At 35.1% G+C, this 16,705-nt stretch overlaps 1 protein-coding gene across 2 annotated transcripts in view; it reads right to left on the reverse strand.

Moving 5' to 3' along the window:
- Positions 1–3,356: 3,356 nt before the first annotated feature.
- FSTL5 (follistatin like 5) overlaps positions 3,357–16,705 on the reverse strand; it is a 270,455-nt gene continuing 257,106 nt past the window's right edge. For both annotated transcript variants that reach the window (XM_066548230.1, XM_066548229.1), the window contains one exon: positions 3,357–5,769. In XM_066548230.1, coding sequence (XP_066404327.1) covers positions 5,067–5,769 — 703 coding nt within the window. In that variant the 3' untranslated portion in view covers positions 3,357–5,066. The remainder of the gene's footprint in view (positions 5,770–16,705) is intronic.

Below are 16,705 nucleotides of genomic sequence, written 5' to 3' on the forward strand. Positions count from 1 at the left end.
ATTCATAAGCTAGAAGAAGCAATCTTTCATGCATTAGTTCTAAATAGAAAAAAGCAGTCTCAGTATCTTTCAGTCTTTTATCAGTAACTGAATTTGTCATACTTTGTGAAAGATAGCTCACTGAAGACAGTTTTAAATCATTTTTAAAGTAGTGGCACACCAACAGGGCATTTAACCCATTAAGAGGTGACAGGCTGGAGAGATTCAAGTGAAATAGTATTTTTAACTCCTGTTTATGAATTTTTATCAGTAGTGTCAATAGATTTTTGACACATAGTCTTGTTAGTACTTTCTCTGAAAATTTCTTATTATTTAAACAAAAAAAAACCAAAAAACCTCTGTCCGCCATCCCCCCCAAAAAACCCCATCAACACCCTTCAAATCCAAACAAAAACATAAAAGCCCTTGAACAATCTGGAAGTTGAATTACCTGTTCTAAGGAATGTAAAGGAATGTTAAATGATGATCTCAACTCTCAGGTTACAAACTTGTCAGAATCTCTTCCTTCCTTAATGTAACAAGGAAATAGCTCACCACACTGCTTTTGCTGCCATTACTGTGTTCTGCATAATGCCATACTCACTCACTATAAAATGAAGTGCTCCTAACATCAGCATAAGTAGTATTTCACCCATTTCTTCCAAATTTAATTATTGTGATGCCATGAAGAACTGTAAGAGCTGGTTTTAATTTTTTTAAAATTCCAGTATTACATAAAATGGACTGATAGCATGTGGAGGTAGGAGTTGAACACCCTCTGACTAGGTTCTTTAAGAGGTTCCACATTAGGAGGATTTAAAGCTTAATACCAAATTTACTTTATATAATTGTTGTTTCATGACATTTTGACTTCCTAGAGTACAACAGCAGCACACTGAAATCACACCAGAAGCACAATGTAGCTATTGCAATAGGCAGCTGAATCACCATGCAAACACAGTTCCCATTACCAGTCCCTGTATTCTCATCACCGTGGTGCTGGGTGTGTCAAGCCACCAGAAAGGAGTACAAGGAATGAACCAGGTCAAGCCCATTATTCTCTTCAAAGTTCATTTTAGTAGCTGGCCAGTTTTCAAACTCAACCTTAGGTTGAGCCACACACACACACACACTTTCTGCCCCCATGCTGCTCTGGCTAGCTCAGAATTAGTCTCCACTAATTATCTCAGCAAAAGCTGTTTATACAACCTGATGACTCATGGTACAGTTGTGTATCTAAGCCAAAGTTTACTTTTCAGTCCCCATAAAAAATGCAGCTTTCTTTACAATAATTGGTCATTCTTGATATTCTTCCCTGAGCTCATTATTTTTGCCCTTCTCCTCCAAGTCTTTCTCCTTTGTGGGGAGATTGGTCACAGTGAATCTGTGTCAGTGTGGTGCAAGTGCAAAGGTTCTCAACTGCTGGGCTCCATCTCACATCTCTCTAATTAGTGTATGTATGTACAGAATGCCTTTTTCCTCTCTCTCACCTCATATGCTCTATCTTGTCGCTTTCTGAACTTGGCTGAAATTAGGATTTTTAGATACAAAGTTTTTACTAAGTTGTTTTTCTCATTTAACAACAGTATTCACAAAAAATTAAGTCATACTTATGGATCATTACAGCTAAATAATGCTTAAATATGCCTTTTAAAAATTCTTGTGTTCTGCATCTTAGCTGCTAACCTCAAAACAAATTTATCAGTAGCATTCTTTAGGAACTGCTTAAGATGAAGACCAAAATGCAAAGGATAAACTGATGGGAGGTGAACAGGACTTGGTCTGTGTTACGGTGTTTCTTTTGAAGACACGACCTTAGTTATGACATGAGCTCTCCTGTCTAAAATTGATTAGTAACTTAACAGATCATTTTATTCCACTACTGAATCATAGTATAAATGCCTAGAAAAGATTTACTAGACAGTCTGTGACTAAGGATACACTTAAGTGGTGGTGTTCACATTTGGACACATACTCAGATCTTACCTAAAATGGTTTTCTCAAGTCCTCCTTCCCTCTGCCATGGCTATTTTTCAGATACATCGAAAGGAGCACTTACCTCTGCATGTTTCATCCTGTGCAAGTTCTACAATCAGCTTAGGATTTCCTGGAATCCAAGAAGCATGTTCCAGATTATTAATGAGAATGTTCTTGATTTAAAGTGAGATGTTCCGAGCTAAGGATTTCAAGTGACAAAAGATACTGCTTTTTGAGTTTTGCTTAGGCCATACGTTAGCCCAATCATAACACTTGCAGGTTTTACATTAAACTCAATCAGAAATTTAAACAACTAAAACAAATTAAGTCTCCATCCCCAAGTTGTAATGATAGAATCACAAGACAAGTGAGGGTTAAAGGGCACTTGGCAGGTCTCTAGTCCAACACTGCAAGTCACAGCCAGTTCCACTAAAGGTCAGATGGGCATAATCCAGACAAGTGCTAATAAACTCCTAGGATGGAGACTGCATAGTCTCCAACTATGAGCAACCTGCTCCCATGCTTGACTATCATCACAGCTTTTCCTTATATCTGGCCTGAAACTCTTGATGTAATTTATGCTGCTGTCTTGTCCCCCTGCTATGCATAGCTGTGAAGAACCTAACCCTGACTGTTTTATAACCTCTCATGGCTTCTGGCAGGCTGCTATTGGGCCTCCCTGGAGATGTTGCCTCTCTGGGTTGAAAAAGCCTCCTTACATCATCTTTCCTCATAGAGCTGCTAGGAAAAAATGGAAACAGGTTCCAGCTCTTCCCCTCATTCAGATTAAAGCTTTCAGTCAGGCCACCTGTATTTGAGAAAGCTGAACTTCAACTATAAGAGCTATGAAAGCAACCATGGTGATACAATATTTGTTTAACTTCACTGAAAAAACAACGGTGAGAAGTTGTGGCCATTATTTACACACAGTCTGGACAGTATTGTCAAAAAAGAAGTAGAATTATTGAAGGCAAATAATAATAATAATCACGTCACTCAACCTGCTGGTCATGTCTCACTTGATGCAGACCAGGATGCAGCTGGATTTCTGGGTTGCAAATGCACACTGCTGAGTCATATTGGGCTTTTCATCCAAAACCACTCCCAAGTCTTTCTCCCGAAGGCTTGCCTCAACCCATTACCCACTCAGCCTGTACTCATGCTTTAGATGTGCTAATAATGAGATTGTTGTATAAGATGAGCTTTGCTTTGTAGCAGCCAAAGGAAACTTCTCCTTGAGCTTTTCTAAAAAATTTTCTTTCCACACTACATATTATTTTGCATATATATATAAATACATCTATTTTCATACATCTATTTAAAATAATAGGTGTTTTTGAATAGTTAGTTTTACTTGCCAGCTCAGTGGCTGATTGGATGATTCACCAAAGTCAGGACTGTTTAAAATTTATGGGATTTATTCTCCTTTTGTCAAGCATTTTCTACATACAGAACATTCACGTGGTATAAATTACAGAACAAAAACCGCATGAGACAGACTACTGCAATTGAGTAACAGACAGTTTACATGATTATTGTTTGTTCACCATGGAGAGGAGTTCTTAAAAAGGAAAATAGATTCAGTAGCTAGAAATGTAAGCAAATTTTTATCTCAGTTAAAGCTACTTACCAGGAGGTTTGCTCAAGCTAAAGAGAGATCTACTGTACCACACAGGGCAGAATGCTCAATGCACACAAGATTACAATGCTAGAAAAGTCTAGATTTCAAAGCAATTTTACACAATCTAAATTGCAGTAAAACTTTGTTTAAAAAAAGATATTTTTTTCTGATTGCCTTCAGTAAATGGAGGTCATTTTAAGAGCTTATAAGCATTCTTTAGCAAAAACATAATAAAAATAAAAATACTCTCAAACTTCTAAGTCATTGCTCTGAGTCTGGATAGATGTTCACTGCTGGCTTTCTATTGACTTGTTAATCTACTTCTGGGAATCTTATTTTTCCCATTTACATGTTTAACCAGTGTTATATTAGAATACTAAGTAAACAAACTATAAAAAATACAAAGTTTTTGTTTGTTTTTTGTTTTTGTCCATTTTTTTGCACTAATCCAGTTGGATGCAAGAACTAGAAAATCTGTTGAGCTAACCAAATGGTTTAACAAATAGGAATCAATGGTACAATGAATAAGCAAAAATGTCATCTACTGGTCGTAGAATTCAGTTCTTTGAATTCTCATTTTCTTAAAATGCATTTTCTTTATGTTTAATTAACAGTTTCCTCAATGATATAAGTGAAGCTTTGTGATACCAGGTTTTAAGAATGTGGTATATTCTGAAAGGATGTGCAATATTTCTTTTCAGTAGGCTTGAAACTCCTTGCTGACAACACCCTGTGATAGCTGAAAAACCTAGTATCTATTATTTTCTAAAAAAAGGTAAAGCTTCTGCAAGCAGCTTTCTCAACTAAGACACCATAAAAATAAACTCCAAAATGCAGTGATCAGAAAACACTGCAAATACAATTTTTTTTTTCCTGTCCATGTATGTTGCACAACTTGTCACCTGGAATTTGATAGCAGAACTTTCTTTCCAATGACAAGCAATCCTGTAGCCACAGTGGGAATAAATTTTATAATTTCTATGTTTGTCTTTCTTGTGAGACTTTCGCTTCAAGGCACAAAAAGATTTAAGAGTGGACTGGACAGGACATAACATTTCAGCTTAAGAAGTCAAAGACTGTTGTACAACAGCTCTTGTTCTGTGTCTGAAGCAAAAAACCCCAAAATTTGAATAATATTTAAGTCATCCATTTACAAATGCAAAGTATCATATTAAATTTCCTGAAGCCTTTTTGATTTTTTTTCTTTTTTTACACTAATTTATTATACTTATCATCAATTTCAATATTTAGTTATTTCAAACAACACAATCTCACCTGATAATTAATAAGGAGTACCATTATCAAATAGCCATCATTTTTTTAGTCACTTTATGTGGAAGCTGATTCAAATTGTGTACAGGTCAAAGAAAAAACAGGTATAGAAGGGCCTAACAATTTAAAATTAAAATTGTGTAAATTTGAAGAATGGTGTAATTTAAGTGCAATGTACTGTAAGACTATCAACTCAGTAAATATCTAACACAGATTCTTATGCTTCTCCAACCCAAACTACTGTGTTGCCTCTCTCAACTTCGGTGATTTCACAATTTAACTTATTGAGCCGTCCATCCAGGATAAACAGAGATTCCTTGGAAGGGGTCATGAGATACTGACCAAAAAGGCCACTGTCTTTTATGAGACGGTTCTTACTGTTCCAAGGCCATTCGCCTGCCTTCATGGGTTCCTTCAGACTCTTCACCATCTTCACCTTGCCAGAAGAGAGCTCCATGAAGAGAACATCAGTTTGTGTGCTGGAGCTGCAGTAGACATTGTATTGATGAGCTTCAGTGAAGGATGGCTGAAAAGCTACATCAGATATGTGCAAATTGGTGTGAATGTCAAATGCATCCTGTATTTCTCCTCTCACTGTTATGGACTGGATCCTGAGGAGGCCTTTAGCATCATCAATGCTGAGAAGGTAGTGTCCATCTGGAGAGACGTGCGGCGTGCCCGTCACGTCGCCGTTGTATCCGATCACGGAATCAGTAACGCTGTCCACGATGAGCTGCGGCAGGACAGCCCCAGTGGTGTCAGGCTTGCAGCAGATAAAAAGATATCCTCCAAGATGTGTATAAGCCAGTGACTCAGGAATGCAATTATAATCCTTTAAACTAACTGTCTTGATGTATGACATCGTTTCTAGATCAATTTTCTGGAGCATGGGCTCGTCCTTATGAAGAATATATCCAAACCTGAAAGAAAAAGCACAAAACCAAAGTCAGAGCTACTGTGTGCATAATATATGAGTGGGGAAAGATACCATGAGCAAAGGAGATAATATGTGGAGCAGTGTATTGCTATATATCTCAGCTTCAGATGTTTCAGATATTAAGCACTTTATAATATTTTATTTTTAGTGTTGTAAATTAGAATGTATAAAAAAATGCCTAAAACCCATTTATTTGATTAATGGGAAAGTTCTTTTTTCCTACTGACACAAGGAAAAAGCAAACCATTACTTTCTTTATCTATTCACATCTAACTTTTACAAAAGCCAGGAAGGAGAAAAAGACTAAATATCAATAGATACCACATCCTACGTATTTGAATTCAGTTCATAGAGCTCTTCGACTTACTTGGGAACACCAGCTTAACCCAGCGCTCATTGTTATTCAGATCATTATCTGAATCTTCCTTATTTTAATTCAATAGAAATGAATATCATAAAAGGATTTAGGTTTATGCCTCCTAATTACCCAAACACCATATTTCTTACAATTTCAACGATCCTTTATGCTCTTACATACATCAAGAAACTTTCACTGAACATGAATAATATGGTTACATTTTAAAATCCCAGAGCTGATTGACTGTAACCTTTTAATATAAACTATATCACTATTCTTTAATGGTAACATATATGTTCTGACTGCACAATCAAGTGACTATATATATATATGCAAAAAAGATACTTCTAAATATAATGGAGTCATCTGAAAGTATATTAGCTTTACTTATCTAAGTAGCTTACACAGCACTTTCCCCAAACAGCTGTTTTCTTTTGGCACATTTCTCGGCACTTTCCTCTGAATCTTTGATCCTAAAAATGAAGCTGCATGATCATAAATCTAATCTAAAAATACCTTTCACATCCTTCTGATATAAAGCCATATGACAGACAGAATGTTCCAACAATTGAGTTGACAATAACACAAAATTTTCACACTGTACTTGTAACCCCAGTGTACTTACGAATCAGTGAGCCACCAAAGAAACAGGCAAAAAACGTTTCAGGACATTGTTCAGGCAGTTCCTCAGCATAAGGTAGGGTGAATTACATTTGCACTTTCTACTGAACTGATGTAAGAACACCTAATTTTAGCTCAACCTTCCAAAATCCTTGCATACTGCTTCAGTATCATAAAAGCACAGAACTGAAGAACTATTTCAATTGTTAGGGACCTTAGGATTTCATTTGGTCCAAATCCTCCCCAAAGAAGGCTCGGTGTGAATCACACTGTCCACAATTACAATTTGATCTAATTATGAGATCCATTTTGTCTTTAATTATTCAGCTACTTATAAATACATTAATTCAATCATCTTAGTTAGGAAAATGTGAGAGCTTTTTTAGAAGTTATGTCTGGATAATTTACTTAAGATAATGTTACTTTTCTATTCATGAGGTCTGCTGTTCTGACATAGAAAAAGATTAGGATCATCAGGCAGAATTTCATTTTTAGGTTTTTTGGCCACATGACATCTATTGCTTAATCTTTTTGGGTAGCCATAAACTCATTGACTCCTGGCTTCATTATTAATTAGTAAGTGTTTTCCAGATATAAGAAACAGGCCTATGCTGTATTATGTACAAAATTGTGCAGTAATAGAAAAGGTTAAATAGGTAACAACACTGACATTTCACATCTCCATGTTTAATAACTAGTGTTAGACACATGAGCAGTGCTTACAAAAGGACAATAGAATTGGCTTATTGATTGTGTTTTTACATAACAATGTAGAGCACACATCAGTGAACTATCCAGGAACATCAGTATTCACCAGAAGATGAGGGGAAAATACCTAATTTTAAGATCAATGTGATGACATTATGACTGAATAACCTAATTTTAAGCTATTATAGTATTATTTAATCTATTTTAATAAGAGAACACAGTGCAGAGAGTCTTTGCTTTAACTACTTTTGATCTCAATTTCAGTTGCAAACACAGAGTAAGTTTTTTTTTTTTGAGACTGGCAAGCTGACCTTGGGTTTGAAAATGTTACTTTTCTCTTTCAGCATACCAATATATAGTCATGGGAAAAAACAGGAAATCTTCTTTTTTAAAAGTGAAAGAAAAGGCTCTCACTGAGTTGCTTTTAGCTTACATAGGTACTAAGCCACAGACATATATCCAAGTGATATACATGAACATACACCAAATCCATACTGTGATTTTGAAAATACAGCAGTCATCATCTACATGATTAAATCTATAAATGCTTTTTAATATTTGACCTGTTGTTTTCAGAAACTGTATTAGAAATAGTAATAAATTCTCTTCTGTAAAAAAATCAGTCATTCAACATTTTAATATATTTGATACATTTTATTCTATATGTGTTCATCATATTTCATGGTATCTTTATTTAATTCAGGAAAAAGTCTTAAAATTTGACTGTATGTTTTAAGTTGCACTTTAGTTTCTATCCTGCATGAGAGAAAACACAAGTAATCTTTTTTAAAAAATGGTAATCCTTTTTTAAAAACCCAAATGAATTCTTAACCATTTTCCACCGCAAAACAAATTTAAAAATCTAAATAGATATATTTTAAATTGGTCAAAAACTAAAAAAATTTTTTTTTCATTTATTTTTCATCAAGCAAGAAGAAGAAATTTTTGTGCTGCTTGACAATTCATTTTTTTCTAAAGATTATTCCAGGTCATAAAAATTACCTTCTTCTTAAGTAAAATACAAATGCAGAACAAGATTATCATCAATGATCTAAATCAGCAAACCTTACTTGCTGATTTAAATTCTGATTAAAATGAATTATTTAAATCAATTTGATTCAAAGAATTCTGCCTTGCTTATGATTATTTGATTAAGCAGTGTTAATGATCAATTTATGTGATATTTTTTGCATCCAAATGTTATTGATTTCAAGAGGAATATATAAGTTACTAATCTTTGTTTCTCAAATGTTATTCCCAGAATGTATGTTTTTGAACCACAGGTACACTTAACCCATGGTTACTTTGGTTCCACATCGCCCTGTTTTTTCAAGTTTTTCTAAGCCTTCTGATGTTTACATTCTTGTAACAAACTTTCTCACACACTTTATGTAAATAACTTATTGTTTTGCATTCTTTTATGAAGGAAGAGAAATTTTATAGACTATTAGTTTGTCCAGTGCCGTTGGAGAGGTGGCACTGTCACCCTCCAATCCACTGTCACTTTTGGAAATCTATAAATGTCAGAGTCAGAAATAAAACTTCCCTCTTTTTTACCTTAGAGAGCTGAGTGTCTGCGTCGTTTTATTTTGTGTCCTATAGCGACACGTTACATAAACTCTTTGATTACCAAATGTGAATTTGTTGTCTAAGGTTAAAAAAAAAAGGTCTTGTCTATCTTCCCTAGGGGTAGCATCAACTGCACACGTGGAAAGACTCACGTTTGGCATCTAGCCTTGCCCACAGAGGACACTGCCATTGGCTGTGGCACTGCAGCTTCTCATTACCTGGTGGTACCTTCTCTCACACAAATTCCCTAAACTCAAAAGGTTTGCATAAGCATTCCCCAATGCACGTCATCAGGATAAATTTAGCTACTGTGGAATAATTAAGATTCTTTAAATGTTTTTTGTTGACTAACCTGGTTAGTGTGAATGAAATATCCTAGGAGCCACAGAAGAATGTTGACGTAAACCTTCCCACTAGCACAGACAGATTTAATAAAAATTACGCTTGTCCGCAGCAAGGGTCTCCAGATCTCCAGGCTTAGTCAGCAAACACATTTTAAAACAAACCAGCTGATAACATAAAGGTACTAGTTTCTTTTACAGCTTTATCTATCTCTTCTTAATATTTAGTTCATAGTTCAAAAAGCCACAAGTAAAAAGTTTACAGTATTGTGGACAGACTGTTCCTGGGATGTAAATAGTGGTTCAGCTTCAGTAATTGAGTTTAACTGAAAACTATTGAAACTGGCTTCAACATTTTACCCACTTTATCTGATGTTGTATTTATTTTTATTGCACTTGAGAAATTTATTGTCCCTTGCTTTGGAGCTATTAAGGAACTTGATTTTATATGCTACAGCAGCTAACCATATGTATTCTGATAATCAGTTATACCTGAATGCCTGTTTACAATGTATCTTTCTTATAAAGTGTGCAAAGAGCAGTTTAATACGTTTTTTTCAGTGATTATTTATTTTCAACTCACAATTATTTACAGCTATCCATGCTATTCATTGCATTCTATTTACTTCTGAATTGTAAACAAAGGTTTGGGAGATAGGCTCTCTTTCCTTCCTTAGAGAACTGTCTTCTCTAGCCCTGATAAAATATAACTCCATTTTCTTGTAACATTAACATGCAAAAGACTTTTTGCTTTATAATGTTTTCTAGTTCCAATTTTAAAAAGTCACTGCTTTGGACACAGATGTAAAATTAGCCCACAGCGTAATGTTTCTGGAGCTGCATACACTGAGAGCAGTTATGTGAGCAGAATAATGTATAGAACATACATAGCAATGTATAGTTACTGATTTCAAAGCACTGTACAGATAATACAGAGGGTAAAGAAACCTGAATGACTGGCCTAAGGCTATATAATAATCCCTTGGCATAGTCCAGGTGAAATACAGGTTATCTAAGGCCTAGCATGGTTTCTAACCTATCATGCTACAGGTTGCTATTGCGACTGAGGTGCTAAAGAGACAGATATGAGAAGAAAACATATAAAAACATATCATTTTGAGTAAGAGTATACAAAATCACTCCATCAAAATAATGTTTTTGATTACTAAAAATAGACAGAACTTTGGACCTGGCTAGGAGAGAAGTTGGTAAAATTTCATGAAGGATCTACCCTTCCCAAAATCGGGAGTATAGCTGCCAAAAGCAATTTATTAGAACTAACAGGCTTTTATCAATACTACTGTTTAAACAATTCTTTCTTGGCTGTCATACTTCCTGCAACATTTCAGTGCTCCAATTAAAATTCAGTAAAGCTGGACAGGGATGCAAATACCCTAACAGACCAACAAAACAGATAAAAAGAAGGGGGCGGGGGGGGATAATTTAAAGCTGCCAGTCTTCTTGGGTGTAAAAGGATTTAGCAAGCTGTGTGTTTCATATGTTTGTCTGCCTGTCTCAGTGAGAGCTCTGTGGCTGGAGTTTTGAGAAGCTGAACAGATAGAGAGAGATCTGTTCCTGTGCCTGTGAGGTTTGTGAGGCTGATTCTTAGTCTCTGAGAATTGCTAGGCAGAGGCGTAAGGATGGAAAAAGTAATGAAGTTCTGGAGGGAAGGTACAGAAGGGAAAAGGGGAAGTGAAGAAAACTGATAAGAAAAGCTAAGAATTTAATGTCTTGTATAGTTTAAAAAAATACAAACCCAACAGAAAGAAACAAAGAAGGAGAAAAAATATACTTTTGTTACCTAAGTCAAGAAAGTACTTCCCAAGCCACTGGCAACTGAGGAAGGTGATAAACAGGTTTTTTATAGGGACATATGTCTGTCAGGTTAGATAATTTGTTCCTAGTAATTTTGAAAGAATTGACTATCTCTTAGTATTTTAATCAATCTCAGAATAACAGGAAAATTTAGAAAGTCTGAAAAAAAAGGATTGTTGAAATATTCATAAGACAAAGTCAGGTATCCCAGCTAAGCTGAACAGCTTGATGCATATCCAAGGGAAATAATAAAATAGACGATATGAGAATAAGTTACAGAAAATCATGAATATAACACAGTCAACATGGGTTTATGAAAAAATAAACTTTGTCAGACAAACCTAATTTAATTTTTTTATTAGAAAACTTTCTGAAGGTAACTGAATATCAGGAGGGCATAGCTTTCTTGGAATAAAAACTCATACCTGAAAGAAAAATAATTTATCTGTAATAAAATGCAGTTGTCAATGCAGAATCATCATTCTACAGGAAACTTCTTGGTACAAAAGCTGATACTTCATAAAATTTTCACAGATGATTTGGATGAAAATGCTTATGAATGTCCATGACTCTAAGGTTGTAGATAATGACAGTAAAATCATTATAGTCAGTTGCTCATTCAAGCAAAGTGTGTTCAAAGGTGGCCAAGTGTAAAGTTGAGCAGCTTCATGTGTGAATGAGGAATGTATGACATGAACACAGAACATAGTACCGTAAAAAGTAGCAGCTATAAAAGGAATTAATGATCAAAGCAGACATGCAAATCAATATGAAATATGAGTCTAATGAGTCAAAAATAAAACCAAGGCCCATAAGCCTCTGTAAAGTCCTTAAGGGTATACCAAAAAAGAGGTAAGAATAATACAACACTACAACACACTCACTTCAACACACCTGTATTCTACACTGGGGAGACTAAACTAAGAATGCTTTATGTTTGTTTTTTTTTCTTTTCTGCCCTTCTAAAAAAGGAATGAAAAAAAATTAGGGGCAAGGAAAAACTTGAAAATTATTTGAGGAATAGAGACTATGGTTTTATGCAAGAGTCTGAGTCCAATATAAAAATGGTTGCATACTGAAAACAGAAAACTTTAAATTAGGAATAGGTAATTTTTCCTAACAATGGGGACAATATACCATTGCAACCAACTACAATAGACATGATAAATTTTCTGTGGTGGGACTCTCTAGGTAAAGATTATACCACTATCTACTTGGATAAGTAGATGTAGCTTCAAAAATATCAGATTCATTATCTGAATCACTAAATTAATATTTGGAATGTTTAAAACCTAAAGGACATGAAGAAGTCAGAGAAAATGTTCTCATGGCCTCTCCTAGCTGATGGATATATAAAACACCATTTTTCTGGCTTTGTTCATATAATCAAAATTGCATAGGTACAGTAGATTTTTATCTTATACTACTCATTCTTTTGATGGTGAGATATTAACCATCATAAAATCATAGAATCATCAAGGTTGGAAAAGACCTTTAAGATCACACAGACCAACCACTCCATATTACCATATCATCCAGACATGTCTTGAATATCTCCAGGGGTGGTGACTACACCACCTCCCAGGGCAGCCTATTACAACGCCTGAAAAGAAGCAAACAAGTGCTTTAAATCTCATGAAATGTTTGTGATTGGACATAATCTCTTAGCTCACAGACATACACACTTGTAGAAAGCAGAGGAGTCTGCCCTTCTGCAGACCTAAGGTTGTGATGCCACTTTTCCATCCACTGTATAGAAAACAGCTGTTTTTTTAAAACTTGTCTTACACTGTTTCTGACCTTAAGTAATGGTGAAATTCACACGAGTTACTAATAACATTACAATTACCAATCTTTTATACACACATATATTTTCAAAATGAGCATCGTCCTTGACAACACACTGATCTCCAAATTCAGAAGGTTTATTAATTGCTTGTAATATTACAACTATAAAAACTTACTTTTCCCAAAGTAATTATCATAATTGCCACTATCTTATATTTCCTGAAAAACAACCTGAAGACTCTCATTGCCAAGCTGCCAAAGTAATCCCTATAGCAAATTAGATTATTGCTCTACCAAAATTAGTCCTCTCTCTTGCTCTCATCAGATTATCAAATGTCTCAGAGTGAGGGAAATCTTTTATCAAATCTTTCTTTAGAATAACGTGCTCACAAGAACTTGCTCATCACTGAGAAGTAACTTATGACATGAGGCACCAACACTAAATTCATATATTAAAAGGTATCAATTTTAGAAACCTTACTAGGTATTATTATGACACATAAATATTGCCAGTTTTTTACCTGCAAAATTCCCATCACCTTGAGTTCCATTGTTTGTAACAGGTATAAAAGGTAAAAAAACAGATTTTCCTTACATGCTATGCAGCTTTCACTTATGAGAAAATGTGAAAGTGCAGATTATCATTTCACAGGATTTATACAGCTGGCTCCCTTTCACTGCTCAAAATAAATTATTCAATCACTATTCTTTAAGGTGTGGCATTTTCAAACAAGAAAAACAAACTTTTGTTAATGTAGAAAAATAGTTTATTATGGTTTAGAACAAGTAATGATGGTTTTACATAAAATTTCTCTCAACTTCTTTATCAAGTCTAATCAGCCTAACTAGCATTGACTCTGGCAAAGCTCAAGAAGAGTATTTTGCTTTTCAGGAATGAACAAAACATCTTTTTCCTCTCAAATATCTCACTGTTCTTATATATCTATTATATCAATGTTCCTTATAGCTATACCAAAAATGCTTTGAATGTCATTAAACAATTTAAAATGTGTGCAGCTTCCTGCTCTGGATTTTGTGGGTTTGTTCAAGAAAGCAGATTGCAATAAATGAATTAGAAAATGTATTGTAGAAGTATCATTGGTAGAATGTGCTATGCCTTGGTAGTGGTAAACAAACCTGCAAAACAGAAATGTGGCTGAAGTCTTTAGTGACTCACCCAGTTCTGTGGGAGGTTTCCTGGTTACAGAATGTCACATTTATGTGCATAATTCTCCATCTTCATCACTGTAGTATCTAAGTAAGTTTTTTTCCTATTTTCTATTACTGAGAAAAGGCTTAATAAGAAACTTATTCCACAAGATCACTACTTGTTGCCTGAACTTCAGCACCAGCACATTTTAATATCTCTTTGCATATCTGAGAAGAGTGGACTTTGTTTACAAACCAAAATACATAGCCATTGCACAAGGAGGTTGTTTACTGTCAAGCCTTTTCTGAATTAATTTGATACAGTCACAGGGCAAACACTCATCCTGTGAGTTGGTGTATTTCACGCTGGCAAGAATTCTGCTACCACTTTGTTATCACTGTTAATAGATGTGTAGCAAAAGCATCCTTAAGCATCTGTGGATTCCTCTTTGGACCCTTCTTCTGTCACCCAAATCCTATGGGACAGAGGGAGGGATAACAGGGGAAAAACTCCACACCAGTGCTGAAATTGCATGAAATATCACTCTTTCATACCTGTGGTTTACTTACCACAGAGTTTTAATGGAGGTATGCATTATTTGATATGAAAAGAGCATGTTACAAAACATAAACATGCATACGTGCATATGAGTATATATATCTATATATATATATTAATATATATATACAGGTATAATATCAGCTTGCAGTTGAAGTATAGGCAGAAAATCACATACTAGGGCATCCCTCCTTTCACTGTTTTTTCTTCTAAGATAAGAAGTGGAAAAGTAAAAATAATTTTTGCCTCACATATTCTGGGCCTCTTTCCTAAGGTTCCAAATACTTTCACTGCTACTCTGCACAATCCTGTATCTTCCAAATTTTCCTATAAAGACCCCACTGATGCTGATTGACATCAAGTAGTAGTATCCTTGAAAGCGACGACTTTTCCTTTTCCTCTTAAAGGATAAGCATGCTCTCTCTCTTCTTTGGATTAAACAGAAATGCTTTCATTTTCAGTTGATGAACTGGAGAGTTGAACGTGTATATATATCAGTATCATATATCATTTAGGACAGCAGTGCTAGATCTCAAGCCACACAGAGTTGAGTTCTGGGGGGTTCTGATAAGGATTTCAAGTAATACACTGGGAAATTTAAAAAGAAAGTGCTGTTTAGATTAAGCACATGTGCAAAATCAGTTGTCTGCCACAATGACCAGTTTAATTTTAAGTACTGTATTTTTTATAACCTGTTCTTTTCATCAGTTTATTAAAAATTGACATATGAGCCAGAAAATAAAAAAAAGTCTTAACTGTATCTCTTCCAGAGTCATACATACAAAACATATCAATTTGTTTATATTTATACCCTTATTGCTTTGAAATAAACAAGAAAAAACCAATTTCTTCAGTTCTAATCAAGCACAGCTGCTTCCCTCCTCTTCAATCATATCAATCATCAATAAGGAGGATCAAGAATTGCCATTACAAATGTACAGCCTCACCACAACTCCTTAGTGCAAAAATAATTATTCACAGGCTGCATTCCTCTTCTGAGGACACCTACATTTTTATGCACAACTATGTATGTCTAAATATGAGCTGAAAATCTAAGCTGCTATTTTTTTGCCAGCGGAAATCTCAACCACACAGTCAACAAAGTCCAAAGAATTTTTTAAAATAACCAGTACCAGAGGCCTGTAGGGGAGTGAGAAATACTGTTTATATACTGTGTGTTTAGACTAAATCTCCAGTAACCATTGCAGGAGATAGACAGCTTACACCCACAGATATACTGCATTTTCACATCTAAATCTAGGTGCCTACAATCTGAACCTCACACTCACCATAAGCATCCTCTCAGCATAAAAACATAATACCCAAATATAGCCTCATAGAACTTTGCACATATTTGGGCAATTGAAGCTTAAATGACTGACATTACATCACAATGTGACTAAGAGCTAGAATTACACATGAAATGTGATTGTCTGTTTCTCCAAGCCACTATAGCAAGTTTAAGTATCATACAGCAGCAGGGGCTATTAAAGGTTGCCTTTGAGGTCAGAAATTCAAACAACTGATTCAAGGAATAGCTAGCACTGCTGAAAGTGCCTGCATAGAGTGAAGAATGTTACATAAGTCTCCATGCAAAACAGCCCTAGAAACAGATGTCTCTCCCAGAATCTTCAGGAATCTCTGAAGATGATTTTCACCTCTCTCGAAGCATAGCTTTAACAGAAAACCATCACTTTTCTTTCCACAAAAAGTATAATTTGCCAGCCATTAAAATCAACTTCAGTACTTTTTCAAGGCTAGAGAGTTATCAAACATACAAAGAGCACCTCTTCAGTCTCCCTTTCATTTTTGTCTTAGGGTTTTGTGGAGATCTAAGAAGTGTGTGCATTTCTTATGTATGAGTTTTCCAAGAGCGACTTTGTTTATCACAATATCTCAGTGAGCTGTTTTCATGACGCTACTGAAGTACTTGGAATACTCTGACAGAGCTAACACCACTGCAAGAGATGGAATCCACTTCAGACAATGAATTTACAAAAGATAACTAACG

This window comes from Molothrus aeneus, chromosome 4, assembly GCF_037042795.1.
Source record: "Molothrus aeneus isolate 106 chromosome 4, BPBGC_Maene_1.0, whole genome shotgun sequence".
Taxonomy (NCBI): domain Eukaryota; kingdom Metazoa; phylum Chordata; class Aves; order Passeriformes; family Icteridae; genus Molothrus; species Molothrus aeneus.